The sequence below is a fragment of the Cynara cardunculus genome, assembly GCF_001531365.2.
Source record: "Cynara cardunculus var. scolymus isolate 2C chromosome LG 14, CcrdV1, whole genome shotgun sequence".
Lineage (NCBI taxonomy): Eukaryota > Viridiplantae > Streptophyta > Magnoliopsida > Asterales > Asteraceae > Cynara > Cynara cardunculus.
This window is the reverse complement of record NC_037541.1, coordinates 12,666,061-12,681,914: the sequence shown is the minus strand read 5'-3', so window position 1 is coordinate 12,681,914 and position 15,854 is coordinate 12,666,061. Positions and strand designations below refer to the sequence as shown.

The 15,854-nt window shown below is 34.1% G+C and overlaps 1 protein-coding gene across 1 annotated transcript in view; it reads left to right on the top strand.

The window, feature by feature from the left end:
- The first annotated feature begins 1,830 nt into the window (after positions 1 to 1,830).
- The window catches only part of LOC112526998 (DEAD-box ATP-dependent RNA helicase 8-like), a 15,797-nt gene continuing 1,773 nt past the window's right edge, over positions 1,831 to 15,854 (top strand). The window contains exons 1-10 of the mRNA XM_025137462.1: positions 1,831 to 1,911; positions 2,136 to 2,481; positions 5,873 to 5,933; positions 7,000 to 7,234; positions 8,700 to 8,938; positions 10,220 to 10,471; positions 11,446 to 11,626; positions 11,742 to 11,830; positions 12,856 to 12,929; positions 13,457 to 13,578. Of these exons, the coding sequence (XP_024993230.1) occupies positions 2,213 to 2,481; positions 5,873 to 5,933; positions 7,000 to 7,234; positions 8,700 to 8,938; positions 10,220 to 10,471; positions 11,446 to 11,626; positions 11,742 to 11,830; positions 12,856 to 12,929; positions 13,457 to 13,535 (1,479 nt within the window). The 5' untranslated portion in view covers positions 1,831 to 1,911; positions 2,136 to 2,212 and the 3' untranslated portion in view covers positions 13,536 to 13,578. The remainder of the gene's footprint in view (positions 1,912 to 2,135; positions 2,482 to 5,872; positions 5,934 to 6,999; positions 7,235 to 8,699; positions 8,939 to 10,219; positions 10,472 to 11,445; positions 11,627 to 11,741; positions 11,831 to 12,855; positions 12,930 to 13,456; positions 13,579 to 15,854) is intronic.

Genomic DNA, 15,854 nt, shown 5'->3' with positions numbered 1-15,854 from the left:
TGATCAGAGCCGGACACAGAAAAAATGAGGGGTAGCACAGTTTCACTATCAAAACAAACTTTGTTGAAAACTTTCACGATATTCGTGTAGAATGGTCGGTTGGTTCTTTGTTCTTACATAAAAAAGACCCATGTTTGAGCCCAGACTACAAGAACGCAAAAAATTAAATTGCAAACTAAAAGATTTGACAAAGGTGAGATTTCAACCCAAGGTTTTTCGTACAAAGTGATCAACATTTACCAACTCCACCATCAATTTATTTACGATGGAACCATGTAGTGGTGACAATTGGCCTATGTAGGTTTGCCCGTGTCTTGTCACACTTTCTACACTTCTCAATTGAGCTGTTATCTCTCGTTTACAAACGTGGCCAAACGACCATAATCTTCTCTCCGTTACCTCATCCATGATATGCACAACTTCCAACACTGCCTGAAAGACCTCGTACAGTATTTATGTCCAACATGGTCCAACATTCTCATTTTTGCGGTCTCCATTTTTCTCCTACGAGTCTTCATGATCGTCTAACAACCTAAGGCCCATACAACATAACTGGTCATATAACTTCCCTGTAAAAAAAAATATTTATATATAAAAAAAATAAAAATACATTGTGTAACCACCCTATCTACAAAAGCAATATCTATACTATATTATAAAATATTTGACAAAAAAAAACCTTTAAAAACCATTTTTATACATAAAGTACTGCTTATTGATGCATATTACTTAAAATTTTAGATTACAAAAATAATGTATAAGTACAACTTATTAAAGATTCATGCTTGAATTCGTGTAACTAATTACAGATAAACATTATCAAATACCGGATCAACATCTCATTTTAAATATAAAAAATATAAAATATAATTAGGATAATCACTGTGTTTTGACATAATACTTAATTATTATCTTTATAAAAATTTATATTATTAAATGAAAAATAAATTAATTCGTTATTATAGTTAAATTAAATTATAATAAAAAATTTAATTAAATAAATTACACAACAAAATAAAAAATATTTAAATAGTTAATTTAATATTAATATTAATATTTTTAAATCTATACTATATTATAAAACATTTGATAAAAACTCTTAAAAACCATTTTTTATGCGTGAAGTACTGTTTATTAATTCATATTACTTGAAATACAAGATTACAAATAAATTATGCGTAAATACAACTTATTAAAGCTTTATATTTTGAATTTGAGTAACTAATTACAAATAAATATCGTCAAATACAATATAAACATTTTATTTTAAATATAAAAATAAATTTTTTTATTACTTAATATTATTCTTATAAAAATTTTATTAAATAAAAAATAATCTACTTCATTATTAAATATGAATTAAATTGTAATAAAAAATTAAATTAAAGATATTACACAAAAACAATAACTTTTAAATAGTTAACTTGATACTAATATTGATATATTTATTTTTGAAATTTTATAATATCTTTAAATTTATATTTTATTCAAAAATAAAATCATTATTCATTTATCAAAAACCATATAAAAATTGTAATAAAACATATACAGAGACAGAATAAACTAGATATTAAAATCGAGATATATCTTGTTATATTGTGTCAGTACTATTCTAATTTTTTTAAAAATATCTATAAATTTATATTTTATTTAAAAATAAAAATATTATCGTTTTTTAAAATTATATTATAATATACACAATAAAACAAGACATTAAAATCGTTCAAGATGTATTTTATTGTATTAAACGAGTTCCGTATATTAATATAAAAAATGGATTCTATCTGAGCCCTAAGTAGAAAGGTCGCATCGCCATTTTTGTTCTGTTCCTTCCGAAAACCGATCAGGGCGCTCTCTCGTTTTCAATTTCTGTCCCACTTAGACTTAGGTCAAAATGCTAACTTTATCTATGTGAGTTCTTCAGATCCTTCCTCCTAATTCCATTTCCAAACTCGTTGTTCAATTCCAATTCGCAAAACATTGGCTTATATTTTTTTACGCCAACGATTTTGCTTCTAATTGTTAGCAACAATCAAAAACCCCCAACTTCCTTTCTTTGCTTGTGATCCATCCTCAAATTCCAAGCTATTGTTGTGAATATTTTTGTTAATTTTTCTTCTGGGTTGAGAATTTAGGCATTTGGATCGGCGGCTAGTTGATTGATTAGTTTTAGTGAGGGTATTGGGAGATTTTTCCGGTAGAAAGCTTTGAAATGAATAATAACTATGCACGAGGTGGAGGAGGAAGGTATCCGCCTGGAATTGGTCGTGGTGGTGGTGGTGGGAATTATTATGGAAACCCTAATCCTAATTTTCAACAACAGAAGAATTATCAACAACAACAGTATGCACAAAGGAATCCAGTGCATCACCAGCAGTTTCAACAACAACAACAGTGGCTGAGAAGAAACCCTGTGGAAAATGATTCGAGTGTGGTTGATGAAGTCGAAAAGACTATACGGTCAGAAGCTACTGACCCTAGGTACAATTGTGGTTTTGTGCTTAAAATTATGGTTGAAGTTTTGTAAGTATGCTTTGTTTAGTTATTCTGTTTATATTTATGATGTTTTGATGGTTTTTTTGGTGATATTTTATGAGAATTACTGAATGTAATTATGTAACCTATTATTATTTTTTGTTGTGAAGCTATGGTTGGTTTTCCATTTAAGGCTCGTATGGATAAAGCTGTCTATGTGGTTTAAACTGTTTGTATAGATTGGAAAGGTTTTTGTTTGGGAGGGTTTTTTCATGCATGAAAGGAGAGTGTTTTTATTTGGGAGGAGCAGGTTCGGAAAAATGTGGCTTTCTGCATAAAACTCCCACTTAGAAGCTTACTGAATAAGCCACTTTCTATTTTATTAAGCCACTACCAAACAGTTGTGTATAGCTGACCGCAGGCGCATAAGCTGCGAGTCCCATTAAGCTCATTAAGCTGCTAACAAACAGGCCCTTAATGGGGAAGGCGATTCTCATGCTCTGTTGATTTTTGCAAATAAGTTGGACGAAGAGGATGGGAAATCTAGGGTGGAATCTTGGTAGTCCATTGTGTGTTTTATCATTTGTTAGACTGTTTACCAGAGGGCGGGTTTGACACCAAAACAAATGGATATTTAATTACACAAAGCATTGAGGTTGCTTACTCATTTGGGTTATTGAATACTTTGATTATTACTGTTGGCTCTCATATTGTCTTATTAAGAAAGGAAAATTGAATGTATGGCGATTTTTTTTAATCTTAGAGGTAAGATATTATCTGCGCATTAGATTTTAAAAATGTTTAAAACCATGTTCAATGGCCCTTGGTGCTTTAGATGACTTGTACTATTTTTTCTTTCTTTCTTTCTTTTTTGCTTTGATATATATGGCTGGTATGGTATTAGAAGTTTGTTGGTTAGCTTTTGATGTTTGAAGTGGCTGAATAGCTGCATCATCCAGTTGGTTGAACTGGTGATGTAGATCCTATTCTTGCTTATTTCGAGCTCAAAGAATACATAATAATTCACATCTGTTTGCATTCGGATAGATTTTCTGATTTCGGACCTTCTTTTCTGCCGCTTCTTTGTATAGTGCCTTCTATCTTTTGTCTGCCACTAGCTGCAACTTCATAAGCTAAAGTTGCGTTCCAACTATGGAACCTTGTTGAAAATGCAAGGGCATGTAGTTCCTTTATAACTTGGAGCAACTGGTAAGGCTACTGGGTTATATTTGGAAGATTAGTTGTGTTCGATCCGTGTTGACTTGTTTACATGTCTTAGTATATTGCTGTTGTTTTCTGTGTGACTTTTGTTGGATATGAACCTAAGTCAAGCAGACACTGGGCAGTTGAAAAGACTGTTTTTTGTTTGATCCATGTTCTTTTTTCTGAATTTTGTCCTTTTGAAAGGCTGCATTTTGTAATGGGATGCACCTTATTTGAATGAAAGAGTCATATTTATAAAACCTTCGCTGAACCATGCAACTATAATGCTCTTTTTTTGTTTCCTGGGGTGGAAATTGGTGTGTATGTGTTAAAACTAACGAGACAACTTCATGGATCATGGGATTTTGCCATTTGTTTGAAAAAATTAATTGTGAAGTAGTTTAAACATTAAATACATCAAAGTGCATATCCATCCTTTGATTCTTGTTGTAATTGGTAAGGTAGACATGAGCAAAGTAGGATCCTCTTTTTTTGTATCCCATCGACAATATTTTTTGGTTTTGGTACATAGTAATATAACAATTGGGGGGCTTAGAATTCTTTTGCCGCTGCAAGGCTGACTAATAGTACACACCGGGCTACCTTACAAAAACTTTTTAATAATATATATTGTTATAAAAAATATTTAATTTATTATAATTTAATAAATTACTTAAACTAATCAAAATATATAACATATATAAACAACTCATTAGGAGTAAATTGGTTATTCTACCAGTACTGTCATATCCACTCCTGTCTTACCAAACACTGTCCAGCTGTCTAGTTCTGTCCCGTTCTATCCTGTCTTGTCTAGATACCAAACACACCTTTAAGGATGTTGACCTGGTAAAAGGGAACTAGCAGCCAAAGTACCATTGTGTGGTTGCTCCAACTATAGTGATTCTAGAATGTAGTGATTTATATGTAAATTTCGGTGAAATTCTACTTAATTATCTGTACTACTTCCCCTGGTGATCGTTACTATAATTGGCATTTGACCATTTTTTGGTGAAGCATGGGATTGGTTAGACTATTCAAATGATGTGATGCTGCAAAGTATAGGAGCTTTTAACTGTGAACTACCTCATAGATTCTCATACTTAGTATTGGTGATTGTTTGGGTGATCGGGTTTCATCCTTGATGAAAGTGAAGGATATATGCTTTAGGACAGCACTAGACGTGGTACCTTGTTCTCCATGACCATGTTGATTGAAGTGAAAGATGAGAAGATTACTTAATGGCTGTTTGTTTTCAACTTAGTAAGCTTAATGGGTTGTTAGCTTAATTGGTTAAGTTATATTAGGGTGTTTGATTTTAACTTGATACTAAGAGACTGACTTAACATGTTAAGTTAGCCATTCTATCTTAATGCATTAAGTTAGAAATTTTCCCAAAATTACCCTTGTCCTACAATTTTTCATCACACGTCTCATTAAAAGATAAATAGTTTACCAACATGCATAAATTAAAAATTGTAATAAAACAATAATACTTTCTTGTTTTTAAGTTTTTAAGTATTGTGTTATGAAATCGTTAATTCATATTATGTACGTTTTTTAAATAATTTATACTTTTAATTTTTTTGTCATTTTAAATCTTTGTCAAACTGTTTATTTTCATTCAACACTTATGTAGACATAAGGTTAAAATGGTAATTTTTGTTAATCAGACTATTTATTCTGGACAAAAATCAAACAACAATTTATCTTAATTTATCTAGACATATTAATGCTTAGAGACAGCTTAATAGATTCAGAACGTAATGGATAATAAATCAAACAGGCCCTTAGTGACTTTTTGTACTTCTTTTTAATAATTTACTCTATTTTCATTCTATCCATAGCATTATCTTATCTAGATAACCTGAACTTGTGAATCAAATGTAGTCTCAATCTGATATGATAGGATCGTGGCAAAGGATTAGCCGTGATTTTTCATTGTAGTGTCCTAATTCATTTTGAAATTTGATATGGGCTGGTCTTTGGTGCTATTATGTAACTTATGTACATGCTTTTACTTCGTGATTAATTAATAATTGACCTACAATATGGCTTTTTTTATATTTCTAGCCTAGTCTAATTGCTTGTTTTTTCTTGCAGTTCCCAAGATTGATTAATTAATAATTGACCTACAATATGGCTTTTTTTTTTTTATTTCTAGCCTAGTCCAATTGCTTGTTTTTTCTTGCAGTTCCCAAGATTGGAAGGCACAGTTGAGGCTCCCACCAGCTGATACGCGATACAGGACAGAAGTATGCTTATTGATGTTATCTATATCTATATGCCTTTGATTTTAATTTGGATGCATTACATTTGACTGCTTTACCATTAAGAAATCATGCATCATGTGTTACTGTTTTGTTTATTTCTGTTTAAGTTTGCACAAAGGTATGATTTTTCGTACCCATTTTGTTGTGTCTGAGAATACCAAATGGATATGTCTGAATTTCTAAACAAGGCTCTTCAGGTCTGTGTGGCATTCTAATGATCTTAGTATGCCAATATTTTGGATCATGACACTTGTACAAGAACTATGTGTATTCTGAAATTGGTTTCAATGGTCAAAGGCCTGAATGTGCCACTTACTTGTTTGCATGCATGATGCTATCTTGACTAGAGAAGGCCAAAATGGGCCCATCCCGGCCCGGGACTGGCTTAGGACCAGGACGGGTTTAGGACGGGTTACGATTTTTATGAAAATTCAAGGCCTGGCCTGAGACCGGTTACGGGACCTGGACCGGTTATACATAGGCTTGATTTTTAAAAACGTTACATTTTTATAAATTACATATCAAGTTTTTTAACCAAAAACTTCAATTTTTTAAACCAAAAACTTCAATTTTTTAAAAAGTTTTTCAAGTTTTTTTTAAGTTCTCTTCAAGTGTTCCAATACTAAATTCCAAAAATCGTAATTATAGAAACATTTATAACATTTTTGTGTTAAAAGATTTAAAAAAAAGATTTTGAGTGTATTTTAATGACCCAATTGGAGATTTTAATGTGTATTTCAATAAGATATTATACAAAAAATCTTCAAAGACAATCTTTTATTTCTAAAATTGGTTTTTGGGAAAACAAGTTGGGTCCGGTTTGTGCTGGCCTGTGTGCGGGCTTTTTACATGGAGAACGGGCCAGAGTTTTTGGTTGGGATCGGTACCGGTTACAAAAGGGAAATCTCGGACCTAGGCCGATTTGGACCCGGGGCTGGATTTTAGCCATCTCTAATCTTGAGTGTTTAAATCCCCAACTCTCTGGAGATGGAACCATATATAATATATACTGTCATAAACTTTTGTCTCTAATATCCTTTCTTTTCAGGATGTGACAGCCACCAAAGGCAATGAATTTGAAGACTACTTTCTCAAGCGTGAGTTGCTTATGGGGATATATGAGAAGGGTTTTGAGAGGCCCTCTCCAATTCAGGAAGAAAGCATCCCCATTGCTCTCACGGGAAGCGATATTCTTGCAAGAGCTAAAAATGGGACTGGGAAAACAGCCGCTTTCTGCATTCCTGCTTTAGAAAAAATTGATCAAGATAGCAATGTTATTCAAGGTTCTAAATATGAACTATTTTATAGCTTTTGATATTTGATCTGTGAAGCATTAATCACTTAAGAAATGGGGTAGAGTGCAATTGAAAATGGTCTTTCGTAAAATTAGACGGATGAGTACTTAAATGTCGAGATGATTTATGAGTTCACTGAAGTTAGTGGAGTTATTTCAATCACCAACTTGTAGAATAATGGCCTATTTGCTTGTTATTATCACTTGCATTTAGGGGCCGTTTACCATATGTTTACCGGGTAAGAGTCACCACTCTCACTTATCTTATGGGATAACATTCCCGGCCATCAAAATGGATTGATGGTAAGCATTTATAACTCGGTAAGCGCTTATCAGGTAAGAGTCATCATTCTCATTTACCGGGTAAGACTTTTGATCTTTGACTTCCCTCTTATCGGGTAAGATTCTTTGTTCTTGTTATGTTCACCCAGTAAGGTAATTGAATCAATAAGCGCTTACCAAGGTAAGCGTTTAGTAAACGGCCCTTTAATGTGCTTATTTTGGTACTATAAATTAATATCTTTTGCAGAAGTAAAATCGTTGATTCAGATTGTCTGTTATAAACTTGGCCTCACTATGGACTTATGAACGTTCTCTATAGATTGATGTACTGCAACATATGTCTTAAATCCAACGTTGAGTTAATGTGACCAAGATAAAACATATCCTAAATGGCTAACTCGCACACATGCGCTTTGGCAATCGAGTTTCTCCTGGAAGTAGGATTATGTCTTGACTTGTCACTTTGATCATGCTAACAAGCATAGACCTTGCATATATATATGTGTGTGTGTGTGTATGTATATCTAGGTCAGGTTCAGGGGAAACTACAAAAAAATGAAAAACTGAGGAACACTTTGGTAACCATTCATCTGTATGATATGCACATATGCATACAAGTAATTTGTTCGGTATGCACATGTGCCTAGAAACCAAGAAACAACTTCAATTACTTGTATGCACATGTGTATATTGTTGAGATGAATGGTTACCAAGGTGTTTCTTAGTTTTTCATTTTTTGGGAGGTTTTCCCCTGAACCCCCCCCCCCTCTCTCTATATATATATAGGGTTGGGTTCACGTGAGACCAACCTGTTTTCGTGAGACCCGTGAGACCACATTTTTGCACGTAAACTTCACAGCAAAAACACTGTGAAGGTTTAAAAAAAGTCGAACCTTCACAGCAAAAACACTGTGAAGGTTTAAAAAAGTCACCTTCACAGCATTTTGCTGTGAAGTTTCACGTGTAAAAAGTTGGTCTCACGGGTCTCACGAAAACAGGCTGGTCTCACATGATCCCAAGTCTATATATATATATATATATATCTTCTATTGCTTTTAATTTACTGTAGGTAAATTTCATCGTCAATTGTTTTCAACATACTTTGCACATTGCTTAATTTAGAGATAACTCGGGTTTCCTTAGTGCATCTCTAAGATTTTCTGTTTTTGCAGTTGTTATACTTGTTCCAACTCGAGAGTTGGCTCTTCAAACATCACAAGTTTGCAAAGAACTTGGAAAACACCTAAAGATTCAAGTCATGGTTACCACTGGTGGAACCAGCTTAAAAGATGACATAATGCGACTGTATCAGCCAGTTCATTTACTTGTTGGTACTCCTGGAAGAATATTGGATCTTTCGAAGAAGGGGATCTGCGTACTTAAAGATTGTGCGATGCTTGTTATGGATGAGGTGCGACATGGTATTTTATGACTTAATTTCGTTAATAGTCGCATGATCTCCTCTTTACTTTTATTGGTTTGGAGCTTTGGTTAACAACACAATGTAAAAAGCAACAGTTATCCAATGAAAAACCAGCTTACACACTAACTAATTAACACACTTTGCCAAATGTATACACACATGTACATGGTCCTGGTTAGTAATCACACACATTAGTCTACTTAGGGCCTGCTTGTTAGCAGCTTAATGAGCTTAATGAGACTCCCAGCTTATTTGGTCAACTATACACGACTGTTTGGTAGTGGCTAATTGATATAGAAAGTGACTTATTCAGTAAGCTCTCAAGGGGGAGCTTTATGCAGAAAGCCAAGTTTTTCTTCCAAACTTGCCCCTCCCAATTAAAAAACGGACTCCTTCCATTTATGAAAAAAAACCCTTCTATACAAAAACCGGCCCTATCTATATAGTCAGATTTATCCACAAACAAAGCTTTATCCATACAAGACTTGGAAAACCAACCAAACATCCCCTTAGTTGAGCTCAAAAATTTATGTTGATAGTTCAAATCCATAGAGTTTGATGCATTGCAAGTGATATCGGTAAGCGCTTACCCGGTTACACGGTAAATGTTTAGTAAAAGGCCCCTAAATGTGCATATGCCTCTATGTATTTCAGGCCTCAGGAGAAGTGCAAAATTGGGTTTTAGTTCGTAAACTTAGTGTTAGCATTTTCAGAATATCGTTTTTTTTGGAATTCTATAGGTGGTAAGGGAGTGTTATGACCAAGAGCCATTGGCCTAGCAGTACTCGGGTTACCATTAGCGCCCATTTTCCCAGGAGGTTGAGGATTCAAATCTCACCGAAGGCGTGGAGGGTGTGTGAGTTCATTTGACGTATATAAATATTATATACTTAAAAAAGGGAGAATTATGGTATAGATGCTATTTTTTTTTTTTAATGTTTGATGATTAAGATGAACTCTGAATACAGATGATTCATGAACATCATTTTATGACCATTACTTTTTTTAGTTGTCTGCTTTCACAAGATTGATTTAACACTCCAAAGCCCAAAGCAACAGGTTGGCCCATAACTTCAAATCCAACTTAAAACCATGGTGAAAGTTATTGGTAGCCCATAAGTTGAGGCTTATAAGGAGCTCACAAATCCCATTTTCTATCTATGTGGGACGAGCTGTTACAGTGATCTTGATTTTAAATTTTGTTTTGCTCATTTGCTGCTCTTATTCCAAGACGAGATTTTGATTGTGGGTTTACAATTTTTTTTCCAGGCTGATAAGCTCTTGTCACCCGAGTTCCAGCCTTCAGTAGAGCAGCTGATTCACTTTATGCCTACAAATCGTCAAATTTTAATGTTTTCAGCAACGTTTCCTGTTACAGTTAAGGATTTCAAAGATAGATACCTGCAGAAACCGTATGTTATTAACCTCATGGATGAGCTTACGCTTAAGGGAATAACACAATTCTACGCTTTTGTTGAAGAAAGGCAGAAAGTTCACTGCCTGAATACTCTTTTCTCAAAGGTTTTACCTTCATAACTGAATTTTATTTAGTAGTTGCTCTTAGAGCTGTAAACGAAGCGAACGAACATGAACAGAGGCTCCTTTGCGTTCGTTTTGTTAACTTAACCAAACGAACACGAACGGTAAACGAATGGAAGTTTTTGTGTTCATGTTCGTTCATTAAGAAAATGTGCTTGTTCGTGTTCGTTTATGTTCATTCGTTAAGATGCTAAGGGAACGTAAACGAATGGATATAAATGAACATAAACGAACGAACACAAATGAACAAAAAATAACCACCATTACTCATCATTTCGTTCCTCAAAAATAACATAACAAAATGAAAATCCTGGTAAATTTGGGAGGGATAAAAAGGAATTCTAAAAATTTAATTTCATCAATGATTTTACATATTAATGTCATAATATTAAATTTTTATATATGTAAGAGTAAATTACGTTTTTTTGTCCCTATGGTTTGTTATAAATTGCGATTTTCGTCCCTGTGGTTTAGAAGTTATGGTTTTTATCCCTATGGTTTGTAATTCATTGCTATTCTTGTTTTTATGATTTACAATTTATTGTTGTTTCGGTCTCTGTGGCTTACAATTCTTTACTGTTTTGGTTCCTTGTACTTGGTCTACGGACGAAAATAGCAATAAATTGTAAACCATAGGGATGAAAATCACAATTTCTAAACCACAGGGCCGGAAATTGTGGTTTAGAAATTGAAATTATTAACAACCCAACCACTAGGACGAAAATCATAATTTACTCTATATATAAAGAAATATAAACGAACGTAAATGAACGAACGAGATCATTGTTCATGTTTGTTTATTTATCTAAATGAACAAAAAAATGTGTTCATGTTCGCTCATTTATTAAATAAACGAACTTCCCACCGAACGGTTCGCTGAACGTTCGGTTCGTTTACAGCCCTAGACTTGGTTTTTTATGAATTGGAAGTATTACCTGATTTTATTTTCTTTACAGCTTCAAATAAACCAATCGATCATTTTCTGCAATTCTGTAAATCGGGTCGAACTACTAGCCAAGAAAATTACGGAGCTTGGTTACTCTTGTTTCTACATTCATGCAAAGATGCTCCAAGATCATCGTAATCGAGTGTTTCATGATTTTCGTAACGGGGCTTGTAGGAATCTTGTCTGTACTGGTATTGCTTCTTTGTACTTTGCCATAACCGCCATCTCTACCAATAGTTTTCTTTTTTTCTTGTACTTGAACTATTTTCTTAACTTAATTTTTTTTGTCACATAACAATATTGCAGATTTATTCACAAGGGGTATCGATATTCAAGCAGTAAATGTCGTTATCAATTTTGACTTCCCGAAAAACTCGGAAACATATCTTCACAGGGTATGGTTTGAATTCTACTCATGGTTTACTTAGGGTAAGTTTGGTATTCATACAAGATAGGATAGGACACAACAGAATAGGACAGAACAATGGTTCAACGTTTGGTGAGACAGAATTGGACAAGACAGGACATAATAAATAAAATGACCAATTTATCTCTAATGAGTTGTTAATATATTTTGATTAATTTTTGTAATTTATTAAATTATGATAAAATATATATTTTTAAAACAAAATATATCATTAGAAAGTTTTCGTCGAGACGATTAAAATGACACTAAAATATAAAGTTTATGTAGTTTTCCAATTTTTATTTTATACATTTTCTCTATTGTTTTTATTGTTGATATTTTTTTAATAAATTACATAAATTAATCAAAATATAGAAACTTTATAAAAATAATATTTCGAGGAGTAAAGTGGAAGTTTAAAGAGCATAAAATACAATAAATAAAATTTAAAGAATGAATAAAATGTAAAGCAGGAGGCGTATTTGATGTTTTAGAAGAGAATTAAGTTTTATTTTGAGACTATCTTGGTAAAATATAGGTATATTCCATGGGGTGGGGGTGGAACACGTCTTTTTCACTTTGTTCCTCTCGGTTTTTGTCTGTTCCACATAAAAGTCCTACCAAACGTGGAACAGTGATCCCTGTGCTGGTCTGTTCAGTGACCAAACACACCCTTAGGTCTTTTTGTTAGCAGCTTAATGGGCTTAATGGGACCAACAACTTATTTGGTCAGCTAAACATGCTTCTTTGGTAGTGGCTTAATGATATGGAAAGTGAATTATTTAGTAAGCTTCAAGTGTGAGCTTTATGTAGAAAGCGAAGTTTTTTCGAAACCTGCCACTCCCAATTACAAATACGTTCCTTCCATCTACGAGAAACTGTTGAAAACTTTCCCAATCTATACAGTCAGATTCACACAGGAAGTTTTATTCATACAGAACTTGATGGAAAACCAACCAAACACCCCCTTATACATATATCATGATTTTTAATGTTCAAATTACTCATATGCAGGTTGGTCGATCTGGGAGATTCGGACACCTTGGGTTAGCTGTAAATCTGATCACATATGAAGACCGCTTCAATCTGTATGTATACTGTTTCCTTGCATTGTAGGATCTAGGGGTGTAAATCAGCCGAGCCGAGTTGAATAGTAGGTTATTCGAGCTCACCTCGAATTTCTTTTACCAGGCTCGAGCTTGAACTCGAATATTTTTTGAGTTATCAAGCTCGAGCTCACTGCTCGTTTACGGGCTCGTACTTGCGATCGATTAACTCGTTTATTGGCTCGAGATTTATAATTTTTATATTTTTATTGTCTTATTCATGAACATATGAGCATGTTTGGCTCGAAAAAGTATATGCTCGAATCAATCGGCTCGGCTCAAAAAATTTGATGAAGCTTTTTAACGAGTCGAAACGAATATTGGTTCTATGAAGCTCAACTCATTAAGTTAAACGAGTTCTTTTGTGTTCGAGATCGACTTGCGCTCGAGCATTATTAAGCTCGAGCTCAAGATAAATGAGGTTGAGCTTGAGTAGCTCGTTAAAAGCTCGACTTGTTTGGTTTGACATCACACTTCCATCAACTTTACAAGCTTTTATCTTCTTTCAGGTATAGGATTGAACAAGAACTTGGAACTGAGATAAAGCAAATCCCTCCGTTCATTGATCAGGCTATTTATTGTCGGTAGTTGGACAATCGTGGTAGGGGAACTTGGAAGATGGCGATTGTAGGTGAGTTCTATTGCAAAGCTATATTTTTGTGAAATTGAAGTAACTTGTTACTCGAGCATACCTAAATTAGGTGATAATGAGTTATAATCATGATTCTATAAATTGTTTGAGGCGTACGCCTTGAGGTAAGGCGACCCAAAACACCTGAGGTGGGCCTCTTGGACCCTGGACGAGGCTTACGCCTTGGTTTAGTGAGGCGGTTCGCCTCGGCGTACGCCTTAGATGATATGCTTTGATAATGTTTTTTTTTGGTTTTTATAAGCTTTATAGCAGAAGTAGTACTTCTCTTTGTAGTATAACTGTCTCTTTTTAAAAAAAAAAACTAAAAGTCAAAACTCCATGGCCCCAATGTGTACTTTAATATTTTAAAACCCAAAAAACTAGTGCTTTCTCCTTTCAATCAAAACGTGGTTTGACCCTTCCTCTTCCTCCAAGCAACCAATTTTTCTACAACCTCTCAGCCTATGTCACGGTTTCACTCTTTCCTATGTGAAGAACCGCTGAACTAGCGCCCTTAGTAATTTACTATTATATATATATATATATATATATATATATATATAGGGTTGGGTTCACATGAGACAAGCCTGTTTTCGTGAGACCTCCTTTTTACACTTAAACTTCACAGCAAAAACACTGTGAAGGTTATATATATATATATATATATATATATATATATATAGGGTTGGGTTCACGTGAGACAAGCCTGTTTTCGTGAGACCTCATTTTTACACTTAAACTTCACAGCAAAAACACTGTGAAGGTTAAAAAAAAGTCGAACCTTCACAGCAAAAACACTGTGAAGGTTAAAAAAAGTCACCTTCACAACATTTTGCTGTGAAGTTTCAAGTGTAAAAAGGTGGTCTCACAGGTCTCACGAAAATAGGTTGGTCTCACATGATCCCAAGTCTATATATATATATATATATATATATTTGTGTAGTATATACATATTTTGGTGTATATATATTTACACCTCAGGGATTACACCTCGGACCGCCTCTAGGCTTATGCCTCGCTTTGTTGAGGGAAAACTCCTCGTGGCCCGTTTCCCGCGTTTTAAAACCTTTCTTATAATTACATTGTTGTGCAGATTCCATTGATTGTGTTTTCTAAACCTTTTCGGACGTTATAAGATTGTTCTTGCATTTGTTTGGAAGCATTGGCATTAGACCTTAGATGTGGCAACAAATTCTGGATTGAGAGCCCAAGCTAATGATAAAAATTAACAACGTTAGTCTGCTTTTATGAACCAGATGTTTGGAGAAGTAGAATTTCATCTTCACTTAATATTCTGAAACACTTAATTCAACAATTAGTAACTTAATGGAAGCGATTGGGCCATATAACTCCTAGGTAGCCAGTTAATTAAGCTGTAGGGGTTGCTTAATGTCTAGAAGTCCCTTAAGCAGCTCTAGGCGGCGATATTTATAACACCACACATATTATTATCTTCCCAAAACTATGTCTGATTCTTTGCCTGCATTGTTTGTAAACTACTCTTACGGGCCATTTACCGAATGCTAACCGCGTAAGCATTCATTTACAAGAGACATCACTATCACTTACCTTATCATGTAACATTTTTGGTCATCAAAAAGGATTGTTGGCAAGCGTCTAAAATCTGGTAAGTGCTTACAGGGTAAGAGTATTTTCCCTCACTTACCAAGTAAGACTCTCGACCCTTGCTTTGCTTTTTACTGGTTAAAATTCTTGGTCCTTTTAATTTTCAATCGGTAAGGTAAGCAATATTGGTAAGCGCTTACCCAATAAAGGTTTAGTAAACGGACCCTTATATTGTTTGAGAATTTTCAGAGAGTATAGATTTACTACAAGCGATATTTCTGATTTTAGTTTTAGCTGGTGGTTTGCATGTGCTTTTTCTGCTGCTTATTACGTGCAAACTCTTTGTTTAAATCCTTTATGCTCTTGTCTTTTCCTTTTCGCTCACACTTTTTCGCAAGTCGGGGGTCTTTACAGAAACAAATCGCTCTACCCTTTGGGGTAAAGAGATTAGGACTGCGTACATCCCACCCCTCTCGGACCTTCTTTCAGGTGAAATATATTGGGTTTGTTTGGCTTTTGTTTTAGCTAAAGAATACGCGTGTGTTTTTCTTGCTTTCTATCTGTTTTCTTTATGCCTTTTTCGTCGTTATGTTTTTTCTTCTTTTTGTGCTGCTTATTATGTGCTAGTCTTGTTTATCCATCTTAGTCTTGTCTTTTCCATTTCATTCACACTTTTGCACAACCCCCCTTCCTTTTTTTTTGGGGGGGGG